At 36.5% G+C, this 22,582-nt stretch overlaps 1 protein-coding gene across 3 annotated transcripts in view; it reads right to left on the reverse strand.

The window, feature by feature from the left end:
* Nucleotides 1–22,582, reverse strand: part of SHTN1 (shootin 1) — a 196,650-nt gene that overhangs the window by 147,768 nt on the left and 26,300 nt on the right. For all 3 annotated transcript variants that reach the window (XR_007490694.1, XM_049764480.1, XM_049764479.1), the window contains exons 3-7: nucleotides 19,255–19,315; nucleotides 12,070–12,164; nucleotides 5,155–5,323; nucleotides 3,910–4,007; nucleotides 2,742–2,823 (exon numbers count right to left, since the gene is read on the reverse strand). Coding sequence is in view for 2 of the 3 variants with exons in the window: in XM_049764480.1 (XP_049620437.1) it covers nucleotides 2,742–2,823; nucleotides 3,910–4,007; nucleotides 5,155–5,323; nucleotides 12,070–12,164; nucleotides 19,255–19,315 (505 nt within the window). In the remaining variant the exon portion in view is untranslated. The remainder of the gene's footprint in view (nucleotides 1–2,741; nucleotides 2,824–3,909; nucleotides 4,008–5,154; nucleotides 5,324–12,069; nucleotides 12,165–19,254; nucleotides 19,316–22,582) is intronic.

Consider the following 22,582-nt stretch of genomic DNA (forward strand, 5'->3'; position numbering starts at 1 on the left):
AAACAAAAAAAAGTATAGAGTTGCCTTCTTTTTTTCTTTACTTAAACATCTTGATTACAAATATGATTGTGATTAGGTTTCAGTCATGTAAAGGACACCCCCCCTTTACCAGAGGGTTTATTTCTTAATATCAGAAAAATAAATCACACTAAAAGATTATAATAGCACTAACTGTGGATTATAAATACTGATATTTCCTCCCAGCCCTTTTCCAATAGAAATCTAAAGTTTCCAAAAAATATACATTACTAGATAGGGCCAGAGAGATAGAGCAGTGGGTAGGGCACTTGCCTTTAATGCAGCCAACCCAGATTCATTCCCAGGCATCCCATGTGGCCCCCCTGAGGAGGAGTAATTCCTGACTACAAAGCCAAGAATAAGCCCTAAGCATCACCAAGTGTAGCCCCCCTACCCAACAAAACAAAAGTTACTGGAACAAAATCAAGTATATATGTAATGATTTTTAAAGGACCTTTATGTTACAAAGAGATATCCTTAGATAGATTCACTAAGGCCCAGGATCAAGTTTCATATGAAAGAATCCTTGTCAGGCAAATATCCAGGGAAGATCCTTATCAATCAGTAGTAACTCTAATATTTTGCTTTGTTTTTGGACATTTGGAGGTCTCTTTTGTCAAATAGTGATATAGATAGGACAGGGGGAGGATGGAGGCATCACAAATGTTCAAGAACTTAGGCGGAGAGCACACTGCCTTTTCCACAGTCTCCTTTTCAGTCCTGAGTCAAGTCACATTGGCACATCAGTGAAAGGCTTTCCTAATGGTTACTTTCACACGTCATTCCACCAAGGCACTTTAGTCCTAACTGACTAAGAACGGGTTTGCTGTGTAATAACATAGAATTTCAAACTCTGCACTCTGCAAATCTGCTGCCTCCTCAGAAGAGAGATGAAAAGTCACAGTCTAGCCAGCTAAGTGTTGGTTTGTGCTCTGAATAACAGGTCCCCTTGAGCTAAATAATTTTCAAGCCTATTAAAAACAATTTGATTATAAAAGCAAAGACTATGACTATCTGAACCTGAGAATAAGATAATTAACTTCTCCTGGATTCAGAATACTACATAAAGGGGCCAGCCAGAGTGATAACACAGTTGGTAGAGTGTCTGCCTTGCACATGGTCGATCCGGGTTTGATCCCCAGCATTCCATATGGTCCCCTAAGCCTGACAGGAGCAATTTCTGAGTGCAGCCAGGAGTAACCCTGAGTGCTGCTAGGAGTGGCCCAAAATCCAAAACCAAAACCAAAAGCAGAATATTAAATAAAAAGTGACTTTTTTCACTGTTTTGATCTTATCTATAGCTTGCTTGTGAAGAAATTAGATTGATCCCATTTATATATATATATATATATATATATATATATATATATATATATATATATATATATATATATATATATATATATATATATATATATATATATATATATATAGCCTTCTCTTTCTAGAGAGGGAGGGGGCTCTCTGAAAGCACAATTGGTGAGATTAACCTTTGAAGAACCTGCAGTTTCTAGAACAGTATGTCATAACATATATTTCTATAGAACTGCTATCTTCTGCAAATATTACAATTAACGTCAAGATCCTTTACTCAAAATGAACATCACAGACCTTTAACTTAAAACCTCAATTCATAAATGACGTGGTCACAGATTACACCAATAACCAGCAAGGAAGGTTCTGGGTCTGAAAGATTTTTTTGACTCATCTTTCTTCTGGACCTAGCTATCAGGGAAAGGGGAGGGGAGATAAAAACCATAGCAAGTCCTCTGGCTTCCAAGAACTAAACTCTGGTGCCACTCCCTTGTTTTAAACTAGATGACAGGAGAAATGGTACTATGACATTTGATGCGCCATTTTTAACCAAGAATAAGATAAATTACATACTTTCCCTAATGTAGTTACTGAAGAAATTTCTTTCTTACCAGAAGGGTAGAACTGCTCCTCTGATCAATGTTGTTTTTGTTTGTTTGTTTGTTTGTTTTGGTCACACCCAGTGACACTCAGGCGTTACTCCTGGCTATGTGCTCAGAAATCGCTCCTGGCTTGGGGGACCATATGAGACACCAGGGGATCAAACTTCAGTCTGTCCTAGGTTAGCATGTGCAAAGTAAGCACCCTACCACTTACACCACTGCTCTGGCCTCATAAGTTGGTTTTTCTGAGGTCTATATAAATGATCAGAAATATCTCATCAAAAAAAAAAAAAAGAAATATCTCATCAAATTGGCCCCAAGGTAGCTCAGGTAGCTCAGACCCATAGTTTAGATGTGCAAGCAAAAAATATGTAAGCCTACAGATTAATTATACAATTGTATAAATCATTGGATCTATTTCTCTTCTTAATTAAAAAGTTTATCATATGATATATCCTAATATCTTCAGTCTTCAGAGAGGTTAGCAAATAACCTTCCAGTATATAAATACTGAGTAGGTGGGCATTATGGGAATGGTCTTGGGCTAGATGCAGGATATTATTATTCTTATCATATTATTATATCATATTAGAACTGAAGTTTCAAAATTAGTAGGTTGTGAGTTCCAATAGTGAAAAGCACTAATAAGTGTCCCCATAAACAAGGAAGATTCATTGCTAAAAATTAGGAAAGTGCAATATAAGAGAAAATGGTTGCTATAAGAATCTTTAGGTAGCAATATAAAACAACATAAATACATGCAAACACAATAAATGTATGCATTTAATAAAGACTAGAAATACATACCTCTGTTGCATTTTTCTAAGACTTTTCTCTGTTCCAAAACTTCAGAGTTTAAAACTTCTTTTTCTTGTTTAACTTTATTTACCTGTAAATGTGAAATTTCAAGGGAAGAAATCACCCAAAATTATAATACAGGGCATTTGGTACTAAAATGTACCATCAAACATTCAATATGAAGTTATAATTGGAAGCAACAATTGGCTTCACTATATGAGACTTGTACTGAAGCTCTTCTTAAAGTCCAAATGCAACTACTTAAGATAAAAATATATGTTTAGGATGGAAGTTACGGAAATATTCCAAATGGCATTGTCTTTCCACATGGCAGTGTACTAGCTGTCCAGTATAAAGGACTTAGGGTTTTTTAGGATTAATAGTTTTAATGCTACTTCCAAAAATTTCAACCCTCTGTTTCATTCATTTTGATGCTTGACTAGAAGAACCAAAAGCAACCAGGGAGTTGGCGGGGGCAGAATGGTGGGTGCTGCTTCCCAACCATTTTTATACTCTACTCCTCCAAGAGAAGATGATGATGGCTAGAAGTAGAGTGCTTGGATGAGGCCATGGACTACTGATGTGTAAGTCATTTGAGAGAGGTTAAGGTACGATAGGCAGCATCTCTGCTCGGAAGCTCTGAGCTACAGAACCTAAGAACTATTGACACAAGTTAAATGGAGCTGCAGAGGCAGATCCTCAAAGCCTCCTGAAAAGCATGGCAATTCTATGCTCCTGCTCTTAAGAATAATTCAAAAGGAAAAAAAGAAAAAAAATTCTCCAAATACCCACTTGAACCCAACACTCCATCTACTGCTTATGCTTGTGTTGGGGAAAAGCCCTTCTCACAGAGCCAGCCTGCCACTGGCAATACAAAATGGCTTATCAGAGCATCGAAGTATATTGACTTATGCTACACACATTATTCTTACCAATTTTCATTATAAAGTGGCTCTTGGGGGCTACAGGGAGAACTTCAAAGCTATGTTAACTGCTTTATTTAATAATCTGGGGAGGTGAGGGGTGATAAATGGTCATGATATTATTTTGTGAGCCTTTCAAGTATCTGAACTAGTGGGAAGAAGTTAAAATTGGTACATGGTCATCATGCCAGTTCTAAATTTGGCCAGTCTATAAACACCCTGCAGTTTTGTCTTTCAGGCCTAAAGATACATACTTCTTCCATTACTTCTGCAAGTTTGCTCTTGAGGTTTTCTAGTTCAATGGCTAGATTCTTCTTTTCCTCTTGAACAGATACAATTTGATCTCGAAGTTCTGCAGTTTTAATGAAAAAATAAAGAGAAAAAGAAAAAATACCTTATTTAAAAAATCAATCTCATCAAAAGTAATTGAAAATGTCAATGTGTTTCTTATGGTCAAGGTTATCTAATATTAAAAAAGAAAATGAAAATAACAAAGAAAATCTCACTTCAATGCCCTCAGATAACCATGGTTACAAATCAAATGCAAGTTTTCCTTGCATTCTATCAGATATTCTAGAAAACTACCTCATATTTTTAAGTAAAAATAGTAAGCTTCAACAAAAGAAATTTAGGCAGTTCACTAGTTTTTGTTAAATTTTATAATGGTCAGGGCCCGGAGAGATAGCACAGCGGTGTTTGCCTTGCAAGCAGCTGATCCAGGACCTAAGGTGGTTGGTTCAAATCCCAGTGTCCCATATGGTTCCCCGTGCCTGACAGGAGCTATTTCTGAGCAGACAGCCAGGAGTAACCCCTGAGCACCACTGGGTGTGGCCCAAAAACAAAACAAAAAAAGCAAAACCAAAAAAAAATTTTATAATGGTCATGGGTTCTTATTATCTTGCAACGTAAACTAACAAATAGGCAACTAATAATTTGGGGACTTTGACTTAAAGGGAAAAATGCTGTCTTGATGCAAATGTATAGCCCTTAAAATGATTTGCATTAATTCAAGATGAACCCATTTGAAAAAGGTTTAATTCTATTAATTTCCCCCCAGAGTTGCAGGTGTTTTGTTTCTTAATGAAATTCATTGTTCTTATTAATAATGGACTTAACAAAAACGGTGTTACTAGAAGGAAAATATTATCAACTCTTACTGCCAAAGCGTCTGGTACTAAGATTAAAAATACTTCTACCATTCAAATGTTAATATATGTATGTATATATTCATGGCTTAGCACAGAGTACTTAAATATATTCTCTCACCTACAGTTTTGCCACTTATCTCCTTTGAATTTCTTACCCTTTCCAATAAATGTGTTATGTAGATATTTATAAACTTTTTTGCATGAACCCAGCTTGAAGGAGTTCATTTCAAAATCACTTTCTCTACCGAATGAAGAAGAGATCACACAATCTGAGACCTACAGGGAAGGAATATTAATACACAGAGAAACAAAACTGCTGGAATAAAACCAGTGTTAAGCCAAAACTCTTACCTTTCATCTGCTTCTGACACTGTCCCGACACACAAGTCTCTGAAGCAAGTTCAGAATCTGTGGTTGGGTCTTCATCATCAATGTTTATTTCTTCAGTTATGACCTCTGGTCCCAGCTTGGCCATGTATAACATGCTGATTCTTTTCAATGTTTTATTTTCTTTATTTAGCTAAGGCAAAAAATATAAAAACAGTGATTTGAACAGCAGTACAATGAGAGTTTTGAATTTTTGAACAATAGACAAATTAAGTGTACTTTTGTCTCACACAGTCCTCCACATTCACAGCATGAAATAATAATCAGAAGGGTCATTAAATAAGGTTTATTTACACTGTTAATATTAAGCTTACTACTTGAAGTAAAATCTGATGCCTGGATTACAGCCAAGAGTATGTGAAAATGCTAGTTATAACTGACAAGAAACACACAAATTAAGAAAAAAACAATATAAAGAAAAAACAATTTCTAATTATTAAGTCATTAATAATTAAATTTTATATCAAGCATGTCTTAATATATTTTAATAAAATATTAATAAAGTCTTAGTAAAACACCTGTATCAAGCAAGTATGTTGTTTGCTGATATACTATGAATACCTTTTAAAGGTTTATTGGCCCAGAGTCTTTCTTTTCTGGAAACTTCATTACCTATATGATCTCTAGGAAAATATCCACAGTTCACCAGAGTAGACAATATTCCTTTAGTAATGTCCAGAGATTAGGAGCATGACCCATTCTTGGTCAAGTAGGACCATTTCTGGAAACCTGTAAGTTGAACTAGAGATGAATATCTGCCCACAAATTTGTATATACAAAAGCTGTTGGCAAGCACACTTTAAATAGAGGAACAGAGTAAAGCAGTGTGGCAAAGACAAAATAAAGGTGATGTGTAGAAAGAGAAAAGCAATGTACATAGGGCTAGCCCTATTCTTGAGGAGCTCCCAGTTCATACATTCCACAGGCTACTCAAACATTCCTCTCTCAACCAACTCCTATTTTTTTTTCTTTTCCCACTGTGGTAGTTGAATATATATTCCTAATGTCTGCACATGAAGTTCTAACAATATAAAAGGAAGATGTTTCAAGATATATTTCTATTTACCTTATAAAAAGAGTTCTACAGGGTTGGAGAGATAGTACAGCAGTAGGGTGTTTGCCTTGCATGCAGCCAACCCGGGATGGAACCGGGTTAGATCTCTGGCATCCCAAATGATTCTCCGAGACTGCCAGGAGCGATTTCTGAGTGCTGAGCCAGGAGTAACCCAAGCGCCACCAGGTGTGGCCTAAAAACAAAATAAAACTAAAGAACTACTTCCAAGCCAAGGAACCCTCACTTACTAATTTATTATTTATTCATGAGTTTATGCACATAAGTGTTAGCAACAAAGCAAAGACAATAACTAAATTTGGTCCAAAGACCATAGAAGAAAAATATAGTTTTGCTTATGTTTTATCAATATGGAAAAAACTAAAAGGCTTTCTTTTATCTGAGTACAAACAAGTATTTAATGGGTTGATTTCTCTAGTACAAACCATAAGATTCAGAAATTCAGACACATTTCCATATTAAGGGCCTCTAGTCATCAAGGAAAGTTTTGAATTTAAGAACTGAATATAAGAATTTTGAATTGAAAAATAGAAAAGAGGGAGAGAAAGGGACACATAGATACAGACACACACACACACACACACAGAGGGTTCACTAGCAGGCTAACTGTAAAACTTTAAATATAAACCTTACATAAAATGTAAGACATTTAACATGGAATTTATCTGGCCCTCACCCTTTCTATATGACCATGACTAGGATCCATCAGGATTTCTTTAAGCAGGGGTCTCAAACTCAATTTACCTGGGGGCCGCAGGAGGTAAAGTCGGGGTGATCCTTGAGTGCAAAGTCAGTAGTAAGCCTTGAACATTGGGGGGGTGTGACACAAACAAAACAAAACAAAACAAAAAAAGATTCCTCTAGGGCAGGGCCACAAAATGTTGTATAGAGGGCCGCAAACGGCCCGCGGGTTTCGAGTTTGAGACCCCTGCTTTAAGGGAAAGTATCTGTGCATTTAATCTGAAGGAACTGATTCTTAAATAAGAATCCTAAATATATTCCAAGCAGCCAAAGAGTTTTTCTCTGTTCTCTCTGAGAAGTCAGGAGCAATCTCTTAGAAATAATATATAAATCCATGGATTCTTCCTAGGAAATCTGGAGACATGCACTCAGAAAATCAAATCACTTTCAGCTTGAGTTCCTCACAGGACTTTAGAAGATCCAGAATAAGGCACAAGGCCCACAGTTTCTCTTCAAGACAGGAAGCTCAAATATTAATCTGAATCCTAAGCAAAGTGCTAAGAATCAGGGTTCTCAAATTATTTTATCCTTCTTCACTGTGAGGAGTAAATGACTGAAGAACACAAGGGGAAATGACCAACTTAACTTCCTTTCTGATATTTAAACAAGGGTTCCTCAGAATCTCTAGGGAGCAAGAGACTCAAGGCTCAGGCCTCCACTAGATCAAAATTCCTGGTAGTGGGTCCCAAAATTGAGCTGTGGGATACAGGTTTTTAAAAATTTCCTGGTGATTCTAATGGACATCACTGATAGCAAGCAATGCAGTGCTTTATTATATATTTACATAACATCAGTATGGCAAAGCTAAGAAGCTAGTTCTGTAATCAAATTCCATCTTTGCTTCTACCAATCTAATCTAATGCTTCAGTGTCACAGTTTTCTTATCAGCAAAGAATAATCATTATCTGAGAATATGAAGGTAAAATGAAATCTTACACATAAAATGTTTAATAGAGTGGGTGATGTAAACAAAATTTGATTACTCTTAATTAATAACAAAAGAGGTTTAGTTTACATATTAACTTCCCCTTTGGAAAACACTTATCAGCAAGTATCTTAATCTACGCATACATTTTTTTCTTTATCCAAGATATTTAGGAAAAAAATTTAATTATGTTATGTGGTATATAATATATTATTTCCCAGGCCATCCTCAGTGTACTACTTAATAACCTAATAATTAATAGTTCTAATTTAATCTCTATTCAATCAAGCATCAAAACCTACCAGCTATGGTCTAACCATAATTAAATTACTTGTTTAACTAAGTTATATGGTCTCAAGAGAAAAGCCGAGAGAAAGTTTCAAGTCCTTTCTGAATCCTCATTTCATACAACAATAACAACAACAATAACAGGGCCAGAGTAATAGCACAGTGGGGAGGGTGTTTGCCTTGTATATGGCTGACCTGGATTCTATCCCGGCATCCCATGTACCCGAGCCTGCCAGGAATAATTTCTGAGTACCGGTCCAGGAATAACTCATGAGTGCTGTTGATGTGACCCAAAATAAAACAAACAACAAAATGTACAGAATATGTACAGGATCTTATGACCATATGGTATTTTGTGGGACACTTAACTACAAAAGTAGTTAAGCAATCTTGTTGCACTCAAGGCACAGATTAATGGTAGTGCTATTTGTTTCTTAAATAACCCTTTGTAATAGAATATTCTACCATATTAAAATTTAAATAATTTGTATATTGGGAACAGTTTAATAAGTGTTTACAAATTCAAATTTTAAAAATATTATTTATACTTGGATAATATGACTTAAATAACTGGCCTACTTTTTTTTTTTTGGCTTAATCTACACATTTTAGCAAAGTATCCTGTTTTATTTTTAAGATATGAAGTCAAGCAACATGACAAGCAAGTGATTGGGATTGGGGGATTTCTCAGAAATAGAGAACACACCTGGGCCCCAGTTTACACCAAGGTGACCCAAATGACTCCGAGCATCACCAGGCTTTAGCAGCAGCAGTATTTTATTTTTAAATAATTTTTATTTTGACCAAAGTGAATTACAAATCTTTCACAGTAATATTATAGGTACATAATGACATTGAATCAGGGGCATCCCCACCACCAGTGTTCTCCTCACTCTACCCCTGTTCCCAGCATGCATCCCATATCCCCCTCTTTCCCCGCCCCCCAGCAGCAGCAATATTTTTGAGCAGAGTATTCCCTGGAATGGCCCCTGGATTTCTGATGGGGAGGCCCTCCATTTATCATGAATATGGGAACAAAGATTTCAAAACCTTATTTACAGAAAATAGAAGCTGCTTTCCAGATGACTACTGAGATCCAAGTCAGAGTGTGCCCGTATAAGTTATTGTTCACAAAAATAAAGAAGCTTCCAGGCTATGCATTTAAAGTTTTAATGTATTCCATATTCCACAAACCGGTCTTAACATAAAAATCAGAGTCTTTGGTACTCATTTTTCATTCTTAGCCCTATGCGTTACATACCCGTAAAAAAGAAATCATCTGTTCATATTCAAAAAGGCTTTCTTAGAGGTGACAAGCTCCAGTGAAGAACCCAGTTAAGAGAGGCAGGAGATGGGGGGCATTGGAGGCAGGAAGCTGTATTGGTGAAGGAGGGGTGTTCTATTTATAACTGAAACCCAACTACAAACATGTTTGTAACCATGGTGCTTAAATATTTTTTTGTTTGTTTGTTTGGGGGCCACACCCATTGGCACTCAGGAGTTACTCCTAGCTATGTGCTCAGAAATCGCTCTGGGCTTGTGGGACCATATGTGACACCAGGGATCAAACCCAGGTCTGTCCTGGGTCAGCCACGTGCAAGGAAACCACCCTACCACTGTGCTATGGCTCCAGGCCCCAAAGATATTATTTAAAAAAATAAAATAAAAAGACTAAACTGTAAAAGTTACATTAAGGATTAGTGCACTGAGTGGTTCGAAATAGTGAGTGGGTGAATAGGAGTCACCTGGCATCTTTTTTCAACATACATAAGCCCATGACTCACTCAATGGGGTCTTTTTTTTTGGGGGGGGGTCATACCCGGCAGTGTTCTGGGGTTACTCCTGGCTTTGCACTCAGAAATTGCCCCAGGCAGGCTCACGGATGCCAGGAATCAAACCACCATCCATTCTGGGTTGGCCACATACAAGGCAAGCACCCTACCGCTGTGCTATCTCTCTGGTTCCTCAACGGGGTCTTGAGTTTTTAAGAAATTAACCTTGGTCCACTGACATCGAAGACCAGATAACTGTGGTTTACATAGATGATGTCTTTTACTCAAAGTTACCTCAACAAGGAAGGAGAAAATCATTTGGGGCAGAGGTTTGGGCCACACCCAGAAGTGCCCAGGGTTTGCTCATGATTATAGTCAGGAATCACTCCTGTTAGGGCTCAGGGGGGTCCAGGGGTTGATTAAATCTGGCTGCCTTGTACACACATGCTCTTGCTGCTATACAAAGTTTCACACAGGCTAATAAAGTGTATCACAACAAAAAGAAAAATTCACCCTATTCTCACTCTATTTCCATATCCAGCCCATTCAGTGATTTAAGATAAGACAGTAACATTATTGGCAGTCCAGTGAACAGAACTCACATGCCCACATATGCCCACAAAGAAAGAAATAAAACTGACTCCAAAACTATCACCTTTAAGAAATAGCCAGAGTTTATAAATGGATGTGACAACAGAAATACTTATTAATAGGATCAGAGCAAAAATACAGCACGTAGGGCATTTCCTTGCATACGGCTGACACAGGCTTGCTTCTTGCAACCCATATGGTCTCCCAAATCCACTAGGAGTGATCCTTGAGCACAGAGTCAGAAATAAGCCCCGAGTACCACTGGGTGTGGTCAAAAAACAAGAAACCAAAAAAAAAAAAAAAAAAAAAAAAAAACACTTAATAATAATAGAAAGAAATATACTAGCCTTAACTCCTATAAGATTTAGAGCAGCTAATATGTTCCAAATAAATGATGTTATTCTTGTCCTCAAAGAAGAAAAAAAAGTCAGTGAAAAAGTATGTCACCAAGCACCAATGAACTCAAATGATGAAAGGATAGAAATGATGTGAGGACAACCATGAATGACGTCATTATTTTACAGCAAGTCTGGACTCCTCAGACAAATAATAGAAAAGATGTAACCTGCACATATTTATGTAACCTACACATATTTATAGCCTTAGGTTTAAACTGAGGATCTTATGAGTTCCAATGTAGTTTCATTATAAAACCAATTAAGCCAAGTGTGCTCTCGCAAGCACAGTGCTAATGCATACAAATGAGATAGGTAGAGAGACACAGGAAAAATGCAATGGAAACTACAGAATTTCAGGCAATCCAAAGAAATCCTTCAGAGGCAGGTGATGGTGGAGGGGGGGGGGGGGAAACACAACTGGCATTAATAATGAAATTTGGTGGAAAATTGCTGTAATCCATTTTCTGATGAAGTGGTTCAGATGCATTTTACCCAGCCCAAAATACTAAGACAGAGATAAAAACATTCTTTAATAATAATGTATTTCTGATGAGATAGAATATGGAAAATTACACACTTGGTAAATTCATCAGCAAGAAGCAATCAGTGGAGCCCTAGAGGGCACCTTTAACACGCCCTCACTTTGCTTCCACAAATAATCACCTGAAATGAAAGGCTCCAGGATAACTTTTTCATCTGATGCAAACAGGAAAACATTCATCGCTCTTTTATGCTACACCAGGTTAGTTTTAAATTTGCTGAACATTTTAAACCAATGCATAGACTTGTGGCAAGTATAGCTCAACAATATACTCTTAAACCTTTTCTTACTCCCCACACAGGCAAAAAAAAAAAAAGGCCCAAATACATACACACAAATGCTTCTCTTACAATCAAAATAACCTTCACATTTAAATGGGCATTTCCACAGAACACATTCCAAGATTCTGAGAATGTAAAACATTGTCCTCACCCGGAGAAGGCTGAATATTAAAGAACAAGAAAAATCAAAAAAGGAGAAAAGCAAAGTATGGGAAGATCAAGTTGAAATGACAAAGTTCAGGTAGAATTTGTTAATTTGAACATTCTCACCTTTGTGGCCAAAGCTTCAGCACTTTCTCGGCAAGTCTTCTCTATTTCAAGATGGTTCTGCATAAGATTGACTTCCTCTATAACCATGTGAGAAACTAGGAATGAGAGGGAGGAGGAAAAGTATCAGTAGTCAAAGATTAGTCAGCTGTTCCAGAAACCCACACATCTTGTCTGCTCCATGAGTAAGAATACGTCTATTCTTTAGCTATCATGGAAAGTCATGGCCCGAATAAAATTCTAGTTAATATTTGAATGTACAAAGGAGAAAAAGAACACAATGAAGAATCTATATGGTTATTGTGTACATTTTAAGAGAGATGGTTTGGAAGTTTGAGTCTCTACTTTCAATGTGGCTGGATATATAACCACAGGCATATCTGTTCATGTAAATTAAAGAATCTGTCAAAAATTAAAAAGTAGCAAATATGCTTCCTTTTCTAATGAATCTAGTAAGAGAAATGAACTCATGATAATTTTTTTTCAAATAAATCTCCTCATTCCACACTGGCATAACAATGAAACAGCATAACTAAAGTAAGTATTGCAATTGTGCATTTAAATGATGACAAAGCAGTATTGTTATAATAAACTCCAGGAAAAGTATAAGTCTTATGTACTATGTGATGATGAAAGCAGATGCTAATAAACATAAAATGATAATTAAAAAAAAACTGGAGAGAGAGCACAAGTAGACTATTTGTTTGTTGTGTTGGTCCATCCTAGTTCAATCCTTAGGCACAGAACCAGAAGTAATATCTGAGGACCAATGAGTGTGTCCCCCCACAAGAAAAAATCAAATGCTAACAAATTGCTTCCTGGCATCACAAACTACCAGGAAGATTAAAAGAAAAATGAAAATGCATTTATTTATTATTTTACCAATGCTGGAAAAATGTTCAGTTTGGGGTTTGTTTGGTGGTTTTTGACAACTGGTTTCTATAGAGAGAGATTTAAAGATGGTGATATAAAACTTGAATTATACTTTGAAGAGCAAGTGAGAAAATATCAATTTTGAGAACCAGGGATGTTGCTCACCAGACTGCCAGTCTTACATGTATGAGACCCTGGGTTCAATGCCCAGCATCACCAAAAGAAAAAAAAAGAAACTAAAACTCCTTTCACCCTATTTGTAGTTGAAAGCAAATGTTTGGAACCTCCATCTTAATTGTAGACAAATTATTGACATTTGTTTCATGTATAAAAAAAACTAAAGGACACCCAAATCTAACAAAGTTGAGCAAAAAACATTGGGCTCACATAACACAAAGAGAGATTACTTTTGCTTCATTTAAACTTAATTAACCTGCAATTATGATTAAACTCAGGGGAAAAATTCTCTCCAAATTAAATACCAAAAAAATGTATTACTTCCTAAGTCTGCCCAAAGTTCTTATTATGTTAATATTCAAATTCATAAAGCAGCACTAAATGGCCAGAAACATCTCTAACCTTGACATTTTTTCTGGGGTAATAATAATCTGCTGCAAATGCAGGCCAACCAAAAACCACTTAACTAATTAGTAGTTGCAGTCACCGAGAAAAACATGAATCAACACTGTTATTACAAGTGGCACATTTGAGTGGCATCTAATTATGACTTGATGAGCGCGATACTTGCATTATCAACATTACTACCGCATCCCATCAGGGCCTAAAAGCTGCTGATGGCATTGACTTCGAGAAACTCCCACTCAATGGTACGGCAGCACCCAACAATCGGCTTGGCAGGGGCCCCCCTCACTAAATGACACGTTAAGCGTAATTACTGGTAGACATTGTAAATAAACAGGATTGGAAGTGAAAATTGTACCAAGTGCATAAGACACAATCTGACACATTGGAAGTGGCAGCCTTAATTGAGAGTTTCTTTGACTGCTCAAGATCATTTCAACTGCATTTCTCAGAGGACAGTGATTATAACTGTGGAGACAGACGGCATAATGGTATCAGCACTGCTGACAGAGCAGTGAATTAAATTGTATCTGCTGTTGTGTGAAAGCCTTGATGAGAGGTACAGATGCCTTAGTGGTCTTATCATTATAACACAATGGCCATGTTGTCATCAACCTTTCTGGCTCCAATTGAAAAGAAATGATTGTGTGTTGAGGCTCCCCCCCTCCTCCACCCTACCCCCCCTTCTCCTCTTCTATCTCTTGTTCTGAATAGAACCAATTTTCAGAGAGCTATGAAATCACGCAATAGGTCCTAAAATGCAGCTGCTTGGCATACAAACGGGTCCCCATTAAACTGGAATCACACACAATATGTGTTTATGCCAGAAGAACAAATAGAAAGCTGAACACAGGCCAAGTTTATTCACATACACAAAGCCCATGTAGCTCTTCATCAATATAATTGCCTTTTATATTGTAGTTTAAATAATAGGCTCTATTATTTCCTTAAAATCCTAATATTCCTGGCATTTTATCACTATGTTTACAAGGTAGGTTCTTCAAAAATTGTGAAGGAAAGAGAAAAGAAACCTATACAATTTTTACAACATCAAATATTACTTTGAATTTTCAGCCTTAACTACTTGACATCTTCGGCCACAATCTGGTCTTTCCGCCATCATAACAAAAACATAAACACTCTGCATTTTCATTGGGAATTTGACTTTTTATTCTGTAGCATTTCTTGCATGCACAAGAGTAAGAAAACTCATCCTACGACAGAAATATCTGGACCTTACCAAAAAGAAAAACAGAGAAGAACCACTTATTTTCTAAGCATTATGAAAAAAAATAAGCCTGCTTTTTGGTAATTTAACTTGATCAAGTTAGTTAGGTGGCTGGGACACACATTTTTTCCAATTATGACAGGGTATACTTCATCATGGAGGAGGATTTTTATTTCTTCCTCTAAGGGTGAATAGTACAAATTTAAAATTGTGTTTCAATTTTTACTTAAAAAATCCCCTGGTGATAAAATTATTAGCATAAAAACCTACTTTCTAGAATCAAGAATAATATAAAATATTTTCAAAACATTTATAAATGTCAAAGAATTTTCATGTATGTAAAGAACATTATCCTACTCCCAAAATCAAAGTTTGGGCAAATGACACAAAAGAGAATATTTTAAACATATAGACATTTATTTGCATCGTTTAAAATAAACATTTAAAAATATACTTCATTGTTTTATTTTTATGATTTTCCCATTGTGCTGAAATTGAACTTATTTCATACATATTATCCATACCCCATGACCATAACACACCTAAAAAAACATACCAAACCTACTGATTTGGGTAATGTGGGGGGGGGGGGAGGGAAAATGAGGGTCAAATACAGTGCTTCTATTACTAAAGGGTTTTTTGTAATAAATCATAACATTTTTGAAATATATACTGAAATATTTGTAAATAAAATTATATTAGAATTTGTTCAAAATAACCTAGTCAGAGGTATATTGAGGTCAAGATGAAAAAAGAAAGACGCCTCAATTGTTAACAGCTGAAGCTGTATAATGGATATATAAGAGTCCATTATACCTTTTTTCACTATTGTATGTTTTAAACTTTCCATAATAAATTTTTAATGACTCAGAACTCAGAAATATAACCTAAAATACAGCACGTATTGCTCTTTCATTCTAATTAGGTAAGCAACATCCATTCTTTCTTTGCTTTGACCTCAAGTCCTCTAAAATATGTATCATCATATATTATGATGTAGGACAACTAAGTTTTGTAAACTTCAACTAGTTTGAAGTTGGTATCCAACTAGCATTAGAGCATAAATTCTGCCTGTCATCTTGACTTAGCATTGCTCTGCACAAAAATCAGTCCTCATATTGGTGTTTATTTTGTATAAACATATGCCCACATTATATTGGATGACTAAAAATATGTATATATACATATATATCATATAAGATGTGTGGGATCATACTAGGCTTATATATAATATAGGCTTATATATGTATATATATAATATAGGCTTATATATGTATATATACATATATATCATATAAGATGTGTGGGATCATACTAGGCTTATATATAATATAGGCTTATATATATAAGCCTAATATGATCCCACACATCTTATATGATCCCCTGAGCACAGCAAGGGGTCACTCCACTGCACAGAGGCTGGAATAGCCCTATCTACCTCTGGGTGTGAACCAACATCCCAAATAAGTTGACACCAACAATGTTGCTTTCTGAGCCAAACTCCTCTCATCTAGCCAACTCTCAACAGTATTCAGTCATAAGATATCTCTGTCTCTCAAGTGTACAAGTAAACATTTCTTAAGTTATTCTCAATTATCAGATTATCAAGAAAGATATTTGTGTGGTTAAAACCAAACGAAACCTACCATAATCACTGGCAGGCGGAAAGCCAGGAAAACTGTATTACTTTTGCTTGCACAGGAATCTGTCTTTCTAGGGAACTGGCTTCTCTGTGTAGGGATATTTCTTGTGCAGAGAGACTATGAGAGAAGCTCAGGAATCGCTGACAGAGACCAGCCATAGCTAAGGCTAGCTAGAAAAAAGCACTCAGTGAAGGGGAGCAGAGTCCTCTGACCTCAACATTTTTTTCAAGCCTCACATCACCCCCTTCAGTCAAAATGTTCTGAAATAAAGAGTTTGACCAAGCACCAATCAAAACTTTCCCCAGGGCTGTCCAAATAGAGTCTTGTGCCAACAAACAAATTCACTGAAGGTAAATGAATGTTTCACAGACGAGGTAAAACTCAAGGTGCAGTAAAGGCAATGGTGGCAGCAACAAATTCATAGTTTTTGAGCACTTACTATAATGTGTTGATCAATTTTTATATTAATTTGCTCGCTTACTTTTTAAACAGCCAATGAGAAAAGGTCACTTTATCCCATTTTTGTTAATGCAGAAATTATGCAGGATGACACAATTCCACACCGAATGGTGAAGATATTTGTGATAATTAGCTGCCTTGTTCTCTTCTAAGTTTAAAATTCTACCCTTGATTCAGATATGATCCATTTCTCCCACATGCGAATTTAAAAATATATATATATAGTACTGTTTTAGTCCCTTTTTTTAAAAAAATGAGGACACACTGAAGAATTACTTAGCACTCTGCCATCTGACCTTAAAAGAAAAATAAATAAATGACTATAACTATAAAGATGGTCAGATAAAACTTTTTATTTATTCTTTTAGCCTTTAAGTTTGAGTTGCTCAGAAGTAAAGGAGTCAGTTTTTAGATTTATCAAAGGATTTAGAGAAAGAGATAGAGGGAAATAAAAAGGAAGAAAATGGTAACTAAAAAGCAAAGTTTATATTTTTATGTATTCAATGGGTTAGTGGACTTGAGATGGGGGAGGGCTGATGTGCTACTTCCATTTTCATATAATTGAAGAAGCAAAAAAAAAAAAATCCTTGCCACCTACCTGAGCCCTCTGATAAATCCACCCATAAGAACCTAATCTATTTCCACACAAAGGGCCAATTAACTATCAATAATTAATTCAGGTAGCACACACAGAACTGCCAACAATGTGAATGGTATTACTCTTAGATGTAACTGGGTGTCATCACCAGTGTAAGAACATGCCATTAAGCCTGCTTTGGAGAAGAAAGTCCTATGAGAATTTATACATTTTCATATCAGAGATCTGGCTGTCATCCCATACTGGTCTCCAAAGACAGGAACTATCAACCACATCTTCCTGAGATCTTCTTTATTAAAGTCAGGAGCTGAAAATAAACTGGCTATGGAAATTTCACTCTACTGCTGCTTTTTACCTTCAACAAGAATGAACTGCTTCATTGCATAATTACAATCAACACCTTTGAGCGCCAACAGCCTGACTGATTTAGCATCTGCAGGATGAAGACAGCAGGGTAGATAGAGCCCTGCTCCCTGATACGATCCAGCCTTCTGTCCATGACAGGTTTTCACCAGATCTTCCTCATAATTCCTGATATGTTCTATCTTAGAGTAAAAAAGCAATGACAGATTTATATTACATGAAAAACAACATTGAAGGGCTGGAGAGACAGTACATAGGCAAGGCATTTACTGTGCACACAGTCAATTCTGGTCCTCAGCATTGACAGGAGTGACCCCAATCATAGAAGCAGAAGTGAGCCCTGATCACAGGGGATGTTGCACAAATCCCTTACTCACCCCCCAAAAAAATTAAAAATTAGATTATATGGCTTTCATAGAAATATACGTTTTTTAATATAGTATATGTTAAATATACTATATATATGAGGAGGGCTATTTAAAACATCTATTAAGGAGTGAGATAAATAATACAATGGGTAGGGCATTTGCCTTGCACACAGCTGGCCCAGGTTCAATCCCTGGCATCTCATATGGTCCTCTGAGAATAACTCCATCAAGAGTAATTCTTGAGCGCAGAGCTGGGTCTAGACAAAATAGATAGATAGATGATAGATAAATAGATAGATAGATAGATAGATTGATTGATAGATAGATAGATTGATAGATAGATGATAGAGATAGAGAGATAAATAGAGATAGATATATTAAAATGTTTAAGTTCTATATTAAAGATACATGGCTAATAATACTTGCTATGACATGATAATAACAATAACACAACAAATAATGATAATAACACACCAGAAATAATTCCTCTATAACTAAAGGAATTGGAAATAATATTTATCATATTATCATAGAATATGATACAAGGAGCAACATTCAAAGCCAATCTACATCTCTAAAAGCCTACAAAAGTGAAAAAGCACTATGGAGTGAAGAAACCAGTTGCAAAACCAAATGTGAAGTACAACTGTGTTTTTAGAAGATTAATTACATGGTTAAAGGACCAGTAATGACACAATATTAATAATATTACCTTTCCTCAAAGTGTAAAGATTTAAGGAATTATAAGATTATAAGAAATTTTGATTCTTTGAACTATTATGCATAGAAAAAACATTTTTCAAGTACAAACTATCTTCTATAACAACTCATTCAGGGCCAAGGAGACAGTTCAAATGGCTAGAATACATACCTGGAATACACAAGGTTCCAACCCTGATTTCTATCAGTTTCAGGGTCTCCAAGCACTGTTGGTGGTAGCCCTGATAGCCCCAAAGCACCAAAATATATAGCAGTCATAAGACGGTAAAACATTGCACTTTCACAGTATCAGCATCTCAAAAATCCATGCCCTGCTCAATAATTCCCACATAACTTACTAAACTTTTTACTTACTTTTCTGAAATTCTTCCAGTTTTTTAACAGCTTCATCTCGTTCTTGTCTAATTTTGTCACACTAAAATGAAGGGGGAGAAAAAGATCAAATTGAGTGTATATATGGAGCTGGAGTGATAGAACAGTTGGGTAGAGAGCTGAGCCAACCTGGGTACCTGGGTTTGAACCTCGTTATACCATATGGTCCCCCAAACAACAAGGAGCAAGCCCTGAACATCACTGGGTGTGACCCCAAAGCAATCAAACAAAAATGTTAAACGTGTAACCTAAGTTTAGAGGAAGAAAATAAATTTATGAAAAATAACAATTTGATGAAAAATGTTAAAAAGACTTTAAAAAGCATAAATGTTCCATTTACAAAGAAAGACTTTATCCTAGGCTTCATCCTAGGACCTGTACAAAAACCATTATCTCTAACTACAGAAGACTTTGTCAACAGCTACCAAGCAGATTTTTTTCTGGGACCATAAAGAAAGACCTTGGGGCCAACAGTCCTGGAGCCTGTAGTTGGTCTTTTGACAGTATGCTTCATGGGTGGAGACACCCTGTATCTCTTAGGCCAAAGAAATTTTCTTTCTAATTTTCCCATTTAAAGTGCTTATGCAAAAAAAAAAAAAAAAAGATATACCTGCCCATTTTCTTTTCTTCTTCTTCTTCTTCTAATTTTACTCATATTCTATAAAGGGGCTCCCACTTTTCCATAAAACCAGAGAACTTGAATCACTTTGCTCTGTCTCATATTTCTATGTCTTTTTACAAATTGAGAAAAAAAAAAGTGGATAAGGCCCAAGGGCCAAGTGGTCTCAGGAACATTGAATGAAAAAAAAAAAAAGATGTCAGATCTAAATACCCAAGCCAAAGCAACAACAACAGAATCATGAGATCCAAACTATAATAAGCTAAATACAAAATGGACCTGTTACACTAGTAGTCCAGGGGGCTAGGGGTTAAGGTTTGGGATACATGCGGGAGGGAGGTCAATACTGGTGGTAGGAATGGCCCTGATTCACTGTCACTAAACACCTAAAATACAACTGTAAAATATTTGTAATTCACAATGGCCTCAATAAAAAATAAAAAAAATAATAAAATTAAAAGCATGAATGTTCCCAGGACTTTTGTACTTGACAAGCATCATAGTTTCTGTACCATGGCTCTTGCCAATTTTCCTGGGCTGTCTAGAACAGAATCACTTCACTACTATCTCTACCCTAATTCCTACATGAATAAACATGTACTGATTCTTTTTTTGGAGGGGGGCCATACCCAGTGGTGCTCCTGACTCTACCTGCAAAAGACCTACCAACTATACCACCAACATAACTAAGTGTGGGCAACCATGACCAAGGTGCCAAGCATATCAGGGTGGCCCTAGGATCCCCAGCACTACAGGACCTAAGCAAGGCAGTCTCCAGCTCAACTGGAAATCATGACCTACTGACTCACCACTAAAGTCAAGATGTCAACTTAGATCCAGGAAAAAGCACATTTCTTGCTTGTAAAGCTGAGTTCATTCCTAGCACGGCATGAACCACCTCCCCCAACACATCTGGGGGTTGCCCAAGCATCACCAAACATTAAATCTGGTCCAGTTGACATATAACTGGGAATGTCCCCCACAGTCCCTTGGGTACTGCTTGGGAAGACCCCTCCTGCCAAAAAAATTATTAATATCCATTAACTAGTTTGGAAGTAAACTATCAAAATGAAATTCTACATCTAGATTCTACATCCAGATTCTACTGTTAGAATCTCTAGTAAGAGGTTCAAGGTGGACTATACTAACATGCCCAGCATTTTTAATATTACATCATATTTTATTCACATTATAGAGTACTAAAAGTGAATTAAAAGGTTTACGTATTAACATATTAAAGTTTACAAAACTATGTTATATCACTTTCAGTTGTAGAACGATATCAAATGATATCTTTAAGCACACAAAAACGCTTCATATTACATGTGGATATTTCATGATAACTATGATATTCACAAAAGCATAAAAGCATGAGACAGAATACATATAACATTTTTACCACAGTAGTTGTTCTTTCAGTGATGGGTGTGGGACCAGAGAGAGGCTCCCAGGGTTGGAATACACATACATACAGCGTAAGTGTGACCAAAGTTCCCTTCCCAGTGCCATATGCTTCTACCTCTCAGTACTGCAAGGCAGACACTTAGTGGTCCCTAAGCACCTTCAGGCCCAACACTGCGAGGCCAACCATTTCTGGGAGTGCTCTGCAGCTCCCTTGAGTACTGTAGGGGACCTCCCTTCGCGAAGGAAAAAAAAAGAAAACAAAAAATTAAGCTCAAGTCACAGTATGGCAGAGCTTTTGATTTTATCTGTCTCTTTCTTTATTTTGGAAGGAGAACTGAGTGAACACAACAAATGATGCTCCTTACTCCCGCTCAGTGTTTAGAAGTCACTCTTGTTTGTGCTTAGGAGTCCATGCAGTACCTAGAATTGATGCAGTGCCAGTGACTGAATCTAGGGCCTCACACGTGAGAGGCATATATACTAATGGCTGAGCCATATCCAAAGCCTGTTTGTACTTGTAAAAGCAGAGACTGAGGGGAGTGGGGCAATCATACAGAGGAGGGGACGTTTAATTTGCCTGTGGCCAGCTCAGGTTCTATCCCTGGCATTCCATATTGTAGCCCGAGCCCATTATGAGTAATTCCTGAGAATAGATAGAACCAGGAGTAACCCCTGAGCACCACTGGGTGGGGCCCCAAAACAAAATAAAGCAAAAGGGCTGAGAAATGAATTAAGGGTTTAATTAAGCTGCATGTAGCTCACCCCAGTTCTATTTTAGACACCCCTAAACACTGTCATGGGTAACCCTGAAGATTCCTAATCACCACCAGCACCACCACATTCTGTCCCTCACAATGAACTAGAGGCTCAATTTGCTCAAATTCACCGAGTACCCCTAATGATGAGACCGGAAAATTTAAAAAAATATATAAATAAAAAATGGAAGAACAAGGACAGATTTGGTGATGGCTATTCCCCTGATTCAATGTTAATATGTACCTAAAATACTACTGTGAAAGATATGTAAGTCAATATGATCAAAATAAAAATTTTAAAAAGTGGAAGAACAAAATGTACTAACTTAGTAAAGATTTGACTTAGAACCTATACAAATGGCTTGGCTTAGCCAAGAATCATGTCCTAAAAAGTGAAGGCCTATTCTGTCACTGGGGTTTTCTTGGAGAAATTCATCATTTGCACAATATACTTATAATTCTCCTACCATTTCTGGTCCCAAGTTAAGAGGCAAGTTTATTTATTGGTTTTCAGTGCTTAACTTTCTAAACA

Source organism: Suncus etruscus, chromosome 17 (assembly GCF_024139225.1).
Source record: "Suncus etruscus isolate mSunEtr1 chromosome 17, mSunEtr1.pri.cur, whole genome shotgun sequence".
NCBI classification, from domain to species: Eukaryota; Metazoa; Chordata; class Mammalia; order Eulipotyphla; family Soricidae; genus Suncus; species Suncus etruscus.